This window comes from Chiloscyllium plagiosum, unplaced genomic scaffold (assembly GCF_037043375.1).
Source record: "Chiloscyllium plagiosum isolate Xiang-an unplaced genomic scaffold, Cpla_swu_hap1 HiC_scaffold_30, whole genome shotgun sequence".
In the NCBI taxonomy this organism is placed as follows: domain Eukaryota; kingdom Metazoa; phylum Chordata; class Chondrichthyes; order Orectolobiformes; family Hemiscylliidae; genus Chiloscyllium; species Chiloscyllium plagiosum.
In genome coordinates this window covers 52,077,888-52,090,751 of record NW_028270168.1, presented here as the reverse complement: position 1 = coordinate 52,090,751, position 12,864 = coordinate 52,077,888, and the positions used below count along the sequence as shown (strand labels likewise).

At 42.7% G+C, this 12,864-nt stretch overlaps 1 protein-coding gene across 6 annotated transcripts in view; it reads left to right on the top strand.

The window, feature by feature from the left end:
• Positions 1–12,864, top strand: part of trit1 (tRNA isopentenyltransferase 1) — a 53,613-nt gene that overhangs the window by 12,117 nt on the left and 28,632 nt on the right. For all 6 annotated transcript variants that reach the window (XR_015752177.1, XM_087976941.1, XM_087976943.1 and 3 more), the window contains exons 6-8: positions 1,305–1,416; positions 3,402–3,511; positions 6,758–6,835. Coding sequence is in view for 5 of the 6 variants with exons in the window: in XM_087976941.1 (XP_087833067.1) it covers positions 1,305–1,416; positions 3,402–3,511; positions 6,758–6,835 (300 nt within the window). In the remaining variant the exon portion in view is untranslated. The remainder of the gene's footprint in view (positions 1–1,304; positions 1,417–3,401; positions 3,512–6,757; positions 6,836–12,864) is intronic.

Sequence of the window (12,864 nt, the reverse complement as noted above, 5' to 3'; positions counted from 1 at the left end):
AGGTTCTCGTAAAGCGTTGTGATCAATGAGAAGCAGCCAGATGTAGGAGGCTATTTAGGAGCAACACATAGGAGTTGGAGGACAGGAATAGCTCCAGAAGTGTGATTAATTTTGTGCCCTTGCCAAGGTGGGAATGCCTGTTGAAGTCAGGCTAGCTGACCCAGGAAAGACTGAGACACAGCTGTAGGGCCTGCTGACTGCAGAGGCCAGCTGTTAAATGACTGACCTGGCAGTGTAAGATTTCATCTCAGGCCCAGCAGCCTTCAACCCCTGCCTCTCGCACTCCAAGCTCCCTTCAACCAGATACATAACCGCCAAATGCCTGTTTTTTTGTCTTTGGTGACTCTCATCCCTGATTTACTTACTGCATGTCTTTCATTTAGGTTTTAATTTGTCATTCTCTTCATCCATGGTGTCTCAGTGCTGCCTCATTTGTTCTTGCTTTTTAGCAGAATGTATTTCTTCTGGAGCCTATTTATTTCCCTCTGCTTTTCTGTTTCTTTGTCAGTGGAATTTTACAATTAATTTTCCCCAAATCTATTCCTATCCTTTCAAAATCAGCTTTATTCTGGGGTATTACTTTGTCTATCTTGGCTCAGTCTTAATTTTACCTTAAATTACGACAAAATAACGAGAATTATTTAACATGAAACATTGCAATGACCCATCCTAGTCTATAGTATATATTCCATAATTATCACTTTTGCTAGTCCATTATCACCATTTTGGGAGTTCAGAAAATTATACAGCATGAACAAACTGATCCATCTTGTTAGTGACAATGCTGGGAGAACTTTCCAATTTCTCCCAATTCCCAGCTGTTTCCACTGCAAGAGTTTCTATTACAAGTATTTATTCTGTTGGGTCTGGCCCCCAGTGGTGCAAAGAAAACTGGGGATACTTGAGAGCAGAATTAGATGTGCATAGCAAACTCTTGAGTTTTAATTGCAGGAATTTAGGGGAAAAAAGAAGTGGGGAGGTAAGACCATGGATGGATTTGAAAATGAGGAGAATATGAAGTTTAAACTTCTGCTTATCAAGGGAGCCAATGTCAATCAGTGAGCACAGGAGGGTAGCCCTAAGTAATTAGAGGATAAGGGTAGGGGACAATGGAGAGAAAATGGGGATTGCCCCAGAAGTAGCAGAGCTCATATTGATACAGTTCACTGTTTCAACCCATTCTGTTGGCGTGAGGAATGAGTGGTTCATTTCTAGACTTGTATTATCTTTCTCTTGCATAATAATTGTTGTAAAATCTTCACAGAATTTTGCAAAGCTTATGGTTCTCTGCTTTCTGTCTCCAGTTCTTGACGAGCGTTTGGATCGTCGGGTCGATGAAATGCTGGCTGCGGGCCTTCTGGAAGAGCTGGTTGGCTTTCATACGCGATACAACCAGCAGAAGATAGCTGAGAACAGGTCTGGCCACACACAGTTACGCAAAAAAACTCTGTCTTGTTAGAGCTGTTGGAAGGCTAGAGGAGAGTTAAACTTCCTTACTGTCTCCACCTTTGCCAGCATTTACACCCCCTACCATTCATTTCCCTTATTCAGACATGCTTTCTAATGTTTTACCCATACTGACTAGGGCCTCTTCTGTTCTCCATTTACCCTTCTTTTAAGGATAACTGTTCCATTCCCTATACTCAGACACTTCTTATTTTATTTGTTGATGGTATGTTCCCATGGCTGGTGATCCCACCATCTACTGCCCATCCCTAATTGCCCTGGAAAAGATGGTGGTGAGCCATCTTAATCACTGCAACCTTTAGTGTAGATACTCCCACAATCTTCTTACGGAGGATTTTTGACAGCGACACCAAAAGGAATGGTGATATATTTCGAAGTCAGGATGATGAGTGGCTTGGAGGTGAATTTGCTAGGGTTCCCATATATCTGCTGCCCCTGTCTTTCTGGATTGTATAGGTTGCAAGTTTGGGATCAGGGATTGGTGCCAGAGCCACAATTATTTACAATGTTTTTAATGATTCCGAGATGGGAAGTGAATAGCCAAATTTGTGGATGACACAAAACTGGCTGGAAGGCCAGTGGACTATTGGCCTTCGTTTCAAAGGAAAGCTATTCTGGCCAGAGAAGGTTCACTGTGTTGATTCTGGATATGAGGAGAGATTGAGTACCTTGGGTTTGTACTCCTTGGAATCTAGAATAATGAGAGGTGATTTTATAGAAACATATAAGGTTCTTAGGGTGTTTCGCAGGGTCGATACAGGAGTTTGTTTTCCCTTGTGAGAGAGTCTAGGATTGGAGGGATCATTACTGCTTAAGGGGTTGCCCATTTATGACAGAACATTTCCTTCTGAGGGTAGTAAAGCTGTTGAATTCTTTACCACAGAGGGCAGTCAAGACTGGCTCGTTAAGTATATTCAAGAGTTTACAAGCCTTTATGCCACATATGCTCACGTGAGTGCAGTGATAAGTTCACAAGTCGCCACTTACGGCACCATCTTAGGTACCAAGGTACAAATTCTTCAGTACAAATTCTTAGGGGGAAAAAAAATTAGAAAAATAGAGAAGTAAGAGTTCAGAATAACAGTCCTTCCAACTCAGACCATGCTGGGCTTCACCTCAAGGTCGAGAGTGCCAGGCATCTGAGTCCACACTGAGGCCAGGAGTCTGCACTGGCTTTCCGAACAGACATCGCCAATGCCACCCGAGCATGGGAGGTAAAAGGAAAAAGAATAAAAATGCAAGAGGAAAAAGGAAAAGAGACGAACAGAGCGGACAAGCCGCAGCTCGGGAATCCTACCCTGCTGCCATCTTGGAGACGTTTTATTCAGGGCTGGAATATACAGTTTTTTTGTTATCAAAAAAGGAATTAAATGTTATGACGGGGGGGGTGCAGGAACATCTATCTGAGGATTATCAGATCAGCCATGATCTCATTGAATGACAGAACAGTCTTAATGGGCTTCATGACCTACATTTTAACTCTGACTGAAGTATCAGACCACCACCTACATGTGGAAGTGGATCTATCTGAGTACTTGGGAAACCGTTGAGGGCTGTTGTTGCAAGTTCTCATGAGCTAGCTGTCTAATGGGAACATTGGGGTATTGTAAACTGAGAAAATCAGCACAATCTCCATGGGCCATCAGAGATGTGAATATGCATCTCGCTGTGAACAGCCTGCTCAAGGTTCTCACAACATTTTTGTGCTCCAGAGCCATAACATTATAAGCCGTTGAATGATTTGTGGATAGTTCTCCATTTCTTTTGTGGCAAGGAGAGACCACGCGTTTCTCCAGTCCAGTGATTGAAAGCATGTGTGGCCCTCGGGAACTGTGCATTTTATGAATCATTCTGCTGCACTGTCCTTTTTGTTTTGTTGATTGGCAGTTTATTGATTAATCTTTATGTCTGGATCTTTCTCCATTGGGACACAGCCAGGACTACCAGCATGGCATCTTTCAGTCCATTGGATTCAAGGAGTTCCATGAATATCTGACCTCCAACAGCAACTGCAGCGAGACTAGGGAAAAGCTGCTGAACCAAGGTAACAATGTGTAAAATGATGTATCGGGTGTAGAGCAATACTGGGTCTGGTAATGAAGCTTCTATTTGAGTGGACGGGCTGAGGAAGGCTTAACTGAGGAAGAACGGATTTTGAAGACATTTATTAACATGGGGCTGCATATTACATGGGAGTGGTAGCCGAACACTGGGGCAAACTGGACATTGCGTCTCGCTGTAACATGTTTTGTTGTGTGCACGCAAGGGTAGTTATTAATCTCAGTTCAAAGTTATCAGTTAGATGTCTGGCACAGTTTACCTTGCCTGTGTAAAATGGGAAACAGGAGAGAACCAGGAGTTTACAGATTACTGCAGTCCCCATGAATTGCCAGGGCTGAATTTCCTGAGTGTGTAGTCAGCCAAGAACAGCTTACAGGTAACTGAGGACTTGCCTGGTACCTGCTGTGCCAATTCTCTCCTGCCATTCCCCCATTGCTGTTCCCTGAACAACATTTGCACGGGTGGTTTGCTGAACACCATGACTTTCCTCTAACAGCTAAATCCATGATATCTGCTAAACAGCTTTAAGGAAGGATAGAACTTACATTTGTGTGGTACTTTTCATGTGCTCAGGATGTTTCTCAAGTGCTTACTGTTGTGTGAGCAGTCCAATCAAATCCCTAGCATTGCTTATCATGTTGTGCAAGCAGTGTCTGTGCCACACCATTTAGTGGGTTAGCTGCCAGAGGTAGGAAGTGATAGGGGGACAGAGGAAAACCCCCTCCTGGTCTGACCAGATGAAACAGTTGTGTTGAACCACAAGTTGTTAACCGCAAGATAGCCATTTAAAGAACAAAGAAAATTTACAGCCCAGGAACAGGCCCTTCGGCCCTCCAAGCCTGAGCCAATCCAAATGTACTGTCTAAATCTGTCGGTCAATTCCTAAGCATTTGTATCCCTCTGCCCCCCACCTACCCATGCATCTGTCCAGACGCATCTTAAAAGAATCTACCATGCCTGCCTCTACCACCTCTGCTGGCAACGCGTTCCAAACACCCACCACCCTCTGTGTGAAGTACTTGCCGCGTGTATCCCCCTTAAACTTTCCGCCTCTCACCTTGAAAGCATGACCTCTTGTTATTGAATCCTTCACCCTGGGAAAAAGCTTGTCTCTATCCACCCTGTCTATAACCTTCATGATTTTGTAAACCTCAATCAGGTCCCCCCTCAATCTCCTTTTTTCTAATAAAACAAACCTAACCTATTCGACCTCTCTTCATAGCTAGCACCTTCCATACCAGGCAACATCCTCATAAACCTTCTCTGCACCCTCTCCAAAGCACTCACATCCTTTTGGTAATGTGGCGCCCAGAACTGTACACAGTATTCTAAATGCGGCCGAACCAATGTCTTGTACATTTTTAACATGACTTGCCAGGTCTTATACTCAATACCCCGTCCAATGAAGGCAAGCATACTATATGCCTTCTTGACCATTCTATCCACCTGTGCAGCAACCTTCAGGGTATAATGGACCTGCTCTCCCAGACCTCTCTCAACTTTTCCCAAGGCTCTTCCATTCATTGTATAATTCGCTCTAGAATTAGACTTGCCTAAATGCATCACCTCACATTTGTCTGGATTGAAGGCCATCTGCCACTTTTATGCCCAACCCTCCAGTCTGTCTATATCCTCCTGTGTTCTCATTACAGGTTATCATCATATCATTGCTATCCTGATGAAGGGCTTATGCCTGAAACATCAATTCTCCTGCTCCTCGAATGCTGCCTGACCTGCTGTCCTTTTCCAGCACCACACTCTCGACTATCACTGATAATTATCAACATTGTTACAGAGATTATGAGGAGGACCTGGATGTTGGGTCTCATTTATTCATTATCCAAAGCTGCTTTGTCCTCAAGTTCATACAACATTTTCATGAGCTTAATGGGAAAGGAACACTGGTAATCAAACACCACTATTCTATGAGCCGTCTGAAATGTCGAATTCAGTCACTAAGATGGTTAGTTTGCCTGATTTCAACTGCTGTCTAGGACAACAGAAACGTTTACAAGATTTCATCAATCAAAACCAATGTCTTACCAATTATAAACAAATCTATCCTTTAACAAGGAGAAAAACAAGTGAAAAAATTACTACTGTTCAAAACAAATTATATTTCTTTTAAATCCAAACATGCGCGCATTCCTTTACTAATTGGACAGCATGTGTAAATATCACGGGTAAAATGGAACAAATTCAGAGTATCAAAAGTCCACACCTCAAGGGTGGAATGAGGTGATTTTTCCCAGCTCTTTGGTTTTGACAATGATACCATGTTGTTGTCAACCACAGAGCAATAGAAAATCCTCAGTTTGGTAGCTGGTCAGTTGCACCTGAAGTCTTTATTTAATTCGGAGTTCTTTTCAGGGTCTTTGAGGTTTGTGACCTATCTTTGCTTGCTGCCTTTCTGGAGGTAAGAATGCAATTACTCAATCTCCATTCTGTGCCAAACTGCAAACTAGAAAATCCAAAAATTGCTGCTAGGCAGGTTTTCAACCCAGAGGCGTCTGGTGCCACCTTGTCTCACCAAAGTATCAGTTTCTAGCTTCTCCAAAAGTTGCATGACTTTGTGTGAGCAGTTAGTGAACATTACATGGTACCACTCTTGACCTTGGAGTTGCAAAATAAATTATTTTCTGCAACACAGCAGTGTCCAAATTTGCTCTAAAACAAAATATAATCTTTAAAACATTATTGTTGGTGGCCCTTGTGAAACAAGTCAACATTGACCCTTTCAGACCCTTACGCTCATAAGCAAATGGCTAGAAAATGTTGCATACTTTTGAATTATGGTCACTTGTTTAGCTGTACATGACAACCATTTATACACGGCAAAATAGTAATGACCTGGTTATCTAGTTCTGATATTGGTTGAGTGATACAAGTTAGCCAAGTTAACCAAGCTGCTATTCAAAAGTGCCAAATGATCTTTTTGGCCATATGGCAGCATTTCCAATGGCAGTGCTGCATTTTGATTGTGGGCTCAGTACTGGAGTGAATCCAGTGTCTGATGTTAAGAGTGGTACTGACTGAGTCAGACTTCAGTGGCAGCTGTCATTGAGCATGGTACTGAAGCTGATCTAGGATTTCTGCAGCTAGGATTTTGCTGTTTGTTTGGAATGTAAAGGAGTGTATTTTCACCCTGCTCAGTCTGTCTCTGCAGCATTTGTTTGGAGAGTGAGGGAGTGTGTACCAGTTCTGTTCATACCGTGTCTTTCCCTGGCAGGTATCGCTGCACTCAAACAAGTCACAAAGCGTTATGCAAGGAAGCAGAACAAGTGGGTCCGCAATCGTTTCCTAAAGAGTAAGTAACAGAATGAGAACTGAAAAACAAACCACAGGGCCTGGTTAGGGGACAGAGAAAGGCCCTTCAGCCCACCGCATCCATGAATTAATTTAATCCCATTTTTCAGCACTTGACCCATAGCCTTGTAAGCTTTGGCACCACAAGTGCACATCTAAATATGCCTTCAGTGTTATAAGGGGTTTCTACCTCTAATACCCTTACAGGCAGTGAGTTTCAGATTCCCACCACCCTCTAGTGAAAAGTTTTTTCCACCCATCTCCCCTAAACCTACTGCTCCATATCTCAAATCAGTACCCCTGCTCATTGAACCCTCCATCAAAGGTAAAAATTTCCTCTGGCTATCCTTTCTAGGCCCCTCCATAATGGTATCCATCTCAGTCATGTCTCCTCTGCTCTAAGGAAAACAACCTCAGACTGTCCAATCTCTCTTCATAACTAACAACTCTCCAGCCCAGGCAAAATCCTGGTAAATCTCCTCTGAACCCTCTCTAGTGCTGTCTCCTCCTTCCTGTAAAATAGATTCCAGAACTGCAAACAATACACCAGCTGTGGCCTAACCAACGTTTTAAACAGTTCCAGCATCACCTTCCTGCTCTTAAACTCTATGCCTTGGCTAATAATGACAAATATCCCATATGCCTTCTTAAACTCTTTGTCCACCTGTACTGATAAGATAAGGGCCTGGTATATACATGCTGCTTTCCAAGGTCTTACCGTTCATCATGTGTTCCTTTGTCTTGTTTGTCCTGCCCACATTTATCCAGTTTGAATTTCCCACCTGGCCAGTCTATCTATACCCTGCTGTCATCAGCCAGCTCCTTTTTAGTTTGTGCTATTAAAGATCATTGATGCCTATTCAGAATATCGATATGGGTAGTACTGACTGACACACTCTAGTTATGGGTATGTTTGCCGAGCTGGGAATTCGGCTTGCAGACGTTTTGTCCCCTCTCTAGGTGACCTCCTCAGTGCTGTGGAGCGCCGCTGTATGTGTCGGTTGGAATTTTAGGTTTTGTTCACACTGCTTCTGGTAGTTGGCTCCAGTTGTTTGTTGCAGTGCTTGGTATATTGGGTCTAGGTAAATGTGTTTATTGATGGAGTCCGTGGATGAGTACCAAGCTTCTACGCATTCTCTGGCTGACCTCTGTTTGGCTTACCCTATTATTGTGGTGTTGTCTCAGTCAAATTTGCAGTCCCTATCTTCTGTGTGAATGGATACTAAGGATAGCTGGTCGTGGTGTTTAGTGGTTAGTTGATGTTCATCAATGCAGATTGCTAGCTGTCTGCCTGTCTGTCCTGTATAGGTCCATGCAGTCTCTGTATGGAATATTGTACACCATGTTTGTCCTGCACACAATAGTTATTGAGTCTCTTGTTCTGGTGAGTTGTTGCCTGAGCGTGGATGTTGGTTTATGTGCTGTCATAAATCTGAGTGGTCAGAGCAGTCTGGCTGTCAGTTCTGAGATGATTTTTGAGGTAGAGTAGTTAGTGTGTTGGGCCGTGGCATGTCCTCCTCGTGTTGTTTGTCTGCCAGGTGTCTGTGGATGAAGTTGTGGGGATATCTTGGCAAAGACTTTGTAGAAGTGTTCATCTTCTCTAAATAAATTCCAACTGACACAGTATAGCAACGCTTCACAGGAGGCTCCACAGCACTGATGATGTCACCCAGAAAGGGGATGAAACATCTGCAAACCAAATTCCCAGCTCAGCAAACATACCCACAGAAACCACAACCCGATAACAAATCTTTATACAAACCTTGAATACTCCAATTAACTAGTAGTTTCTTGGACCAGTACTCCCAACAGAGGCACGTAGAAATTTTCATTCCAAATCAGACTGGACTGAGAATAATGGGAGGAAATGAATAATGAGAAATGCGACAGAGTTGAGGCTGTGTTTTTTTTTAATGTACAGGTGGGTATTAACTCACTAGAAAGGCAGTGAAAACATTATCAGTAATAACTTTCAAAAGGGAATCAGACAGATACTTCAAGTAAGACTTCAGTACTTTGAGAAAGGAGAGAAGGACAGTAGGACGAGTGGAATAACTGTTTTAGAACATAGCCAAAAGCATTATGGACTGAATCACCTTCTGTGCTTTGTGATTCTACGAGCTTACAAGGTAAGTTCCCTGCTCAGTGATAACAAGTGGTAAAGGTTATGATTTGTTTTGGATGTACTATTTGTGTAGCATTGTTCACTTTTAATGTTAACTAAATTATCGTAACATGGAGACTGAGTAAGACTAAGACAAAGTAATAAGTTGGGTTTTCAGAGCTTCAGAAAGCAATTGGGTCAGAGTCTGGAAGCGTTTACTGAGCAAGAAATAAACAGCAGTGGGAACTTTTTAGACTGTTAATATTGTCTAGAAGAAATATATCCTTCTAAAATACACAAACATGAGATCCATAATGTAACAGTGAGTAAAGAAAAAATTAAAATCAGAAATAAAATTGAAGTGAGTGAAAAACACTAAATAAATAGATGACAGCAGACAATGGCAAAAATATTAGGACAAATGTAAAAGGAAACTAGACAAGCAGAAAGTAATATGAAAATAAATTATTCTGTAGATACATAAAAACAAAACAAAAAACAAAATTGATAAGAGATAATAATGACAAACTCTCAGTTAATCATAGCCAAATGCCAAATATTTTTCCAAGGTGACTACCAGTTGACCCTGACATCAGAAGTCTTCAAAAAAATAAAGGGAAGAGATTACTGAAGGGATGAAACATTTGGTCCAGATGAATTGTCTCTGTGCACTTTTAAGTGAATAGACTGGGCGAGGGAAAAGATACCAAGATACTAGATTTTCAAAAGGCATTTGATACAGGATAGACCAGCAGGAGGCTGGACGAACACAGCTAGGCAGCTTCAGGGGGTGGAGAAGTCAACATTTCAGGTGTAACTACAGGAGGCTGATTAAAAATCAATTAAAATATGTGAGATATGTACCGGCACACATTAATGATTGGTTAACAGGCAGAAAACAGGAGCAATAAATGGGTCATTCTCAGGTTGGCAGGCTGTGATTCATGGGCCACTGTAGGAAGCCAGCTGTTTTTAATATGAATTGGAAGGGGAAACCAAATGTAATATCTGCAAATTTGTGGATGATCCAAAGCTAAGTGGGAGTGTGTGTTGTGAGGAAGATGTACAGCAACTTTAAGAGGAGTTGGATAGGCTTAATGACTGGGCATGAAGATGGGAGATGGAATATAACAAGGAAAAATGTGAGGTTATCCACTATCAGCTACTGTGGGTCCTTGATAAGTATGTACCTGTCAGGCAGAAAGGAAGTGGTTGCGCAAGGGAAGCGTGGTTTACTAAACAGGTTGAATCTCTTGTCAAGAGGAAGAAGCAGGCTTATGTAAAGCTGAGACATGAGGCTCAGTTAGGGCACTTGAGCATTACAAGTTAGCCAGGAAGGACCGAAAGAGAGAGCTAAGAAGAAGCAGGAGGGGACATGAGAAGTCTTTGGTAGGTAGGATCAAGGAAAACCTTAAAGCTTTCTATACATATGTCAGAAATAAAAGACAGTTAGGCCAGTCAAGGACAATAGTGGAAAGTTGTGCATGGAGTCTGAGGAGATAAGAAGGGCGCTGAATTAATTTTTTTATCAGTATTCACATTGAAAAAAGACCATGTTGTCAAGGAGCATACTGAGATACAGGCTATTAGATTAGACAGGATTGAGGTTCATAAGGAGGAGGTGTTAGCAATTCTGGAAAGTGTGAAAATAGATTAGTCCCCTGGGCCGGATGGGATTTATCCTTGGATTCTCTGGGAAGCCAGAGAGGAGATGGCAGAGCCTTTGGCTGTAATCTTTATGTCATCATTGTCTACAGGAATAGTGCCAGAAGACTGGAGGAAAGCAACTATTGTCCCCTTGTTCAAGAAGGGGAGTAGAGACGACCCTGATAATTATAGACCAGTGAGCCTTACTTCTCTTGTGGGTAAAGTGTTCAAAAGGATTATGAAAGATAGGATTCCTCATCATCTAGAAAGGAATAATTTGATTAGGGATAGTCAATGCGATTTTGTGAAGGGTAGGTCATGCCTCACAAACTTTATTGAGTTCTTTGAAAAGGTGACCAAACAGGTGGATGAGGGTCGATGTGGTATATATGGATTTCAGTAAAGCGTTTGATAAGGTTCCCCACGGTAGGCTATTGCAGAAAATAGAGGCATGGGATTGAGGGTAATTTAGTTGTTTGGATCAGAAATTGGCTAGCTTGTAAGAAGAGAGGGTTATTGTTGATGGGAAATGTTTCTCCTGGAGTTCATTTACCAGTGGTGCACCACAAGGATCTGTTCTGGGGCCAGAGCTGTTTGCCATTTTTATTAATGACCTGGATGAGGGCTTAGAAGGGTGGCTTAGAACGTAGAACAGTACAGGCCCTTCGGCCCTTGATGTTGTGCCGACCGACGAAACTAATCTGAAGCCCTACTATCCTACACTATTCCATTTTCGTCCATATGTCTATCCAATGACCATTTAAATGCCCTTAAAGTTGGCGAGTCTACTCCTGGTGCAGGCAGTGCGTTCCACGCTCCTGCTATTCTCTAATTTACCTCTGACATCTGTCCTATGTCTATCACCCTTCAGTTCAAAGTTATGTCCCCTCGTGCTAGCCATCACATCTGAACAAAAAGGCCTCTCACTGTCCAACTGACCTAACCCTCTGATTATCTTATATGTCTCAATTAAGTCACCTCTCAACCTTCTTCTCTCCAATGAAAACAGCCTCAAATCCCTCAGCCTTTCCTCGTAAGACCTTCCCTCCATACCAGGCAATATCCTAGTACAAAGAACAAAGAACATCACAGCGCAGTACAGGCCCTTCGACCTACGAAACTAATCTGAAGCCCTACTATCCTACACTATTCCATTTTCGTCCATATGTCTATCCAATGACCATTTAAATGCCCTTAAAGTTGGCGAGTCTACTCCTGGTGCAGGCAGTGCGTTCCACGCTCCTGCTATTCTCTAATTTACCTCTGACATCTGTCCTATGTCTATCACCCTTCAGTTCAAAGTTATGTCCCCTCGTGCTAGCCATCACATCTGAACAAAAAGGCCTCTCACTGTCCAACTGACCTAACCCTCTGATTATCTTATATGTCTCAATTAAGTCACCTCTCAACCTTCTTCTCTCCAATGAAAACAGCCTCAAATCCCTCAGCCTTTCCTCGTAAGACCTTCCCTCCATACCAGGCAATATCCTAGTACAAAGAACAAAGAACATCACAGCGCAGTACAGGCCCTTCGACCTACGAAACTAATCTGAAGCCCATCTAACCTACACTATTCCATTTTCATCCATATGTCTATCCAATGACCATTTAAATGCCCTTAAAGTTGGCGGGTCTACAGGAACAGGCCCTACAGCCCTCAAAGCCTGTGCTGATCCAGATCCTCTATCTAAATCTGCCATCTATTTTCTAAGAAGTGGTATCCCTCAGCTCCCTGCCCATTCATGTATCTGTCTAGACACATCTTAAATGACGCTATAGTTCCTGCCCCTACCACCTCCGCTGGCAACACATTCCAGGCACCTGCCATCCTCTACGTAAAGAACTTTCCACGCGTATCTCCCCTAAACTTTTCACCTCTCACTTTGAACCCTTAGTAATTGAGTCCCCCACTCTGGGAGAATGTTTCTTCCTATCCACCCTGTCTACACCTCTCATGATTTTGTAGGCCTTAATCAGACCCCTCCTCAACTGCCGCCTTTCCAATGAAAATAATCCTAATCTACTCAACCTCTCTTCATAGCTAGCACCCTCCATACCAGGGAACGTCCTGGTGAACCTTCTCTGTACCCTCTCCAAAGCATCCACAACCTTTTGGTAATGTGACAACCAGAACTGTCTGCAGTATTCCAAATGTGTCCGAATCAAAGTCTCATACAACTGTGACATGACCTGCCAACTCTGGTACTCAATACCCGTCCGATGAAGGAAAGCATGCTGTATGCCGCCTTGACCACTCTACTGACTGGTGTTACCACTTT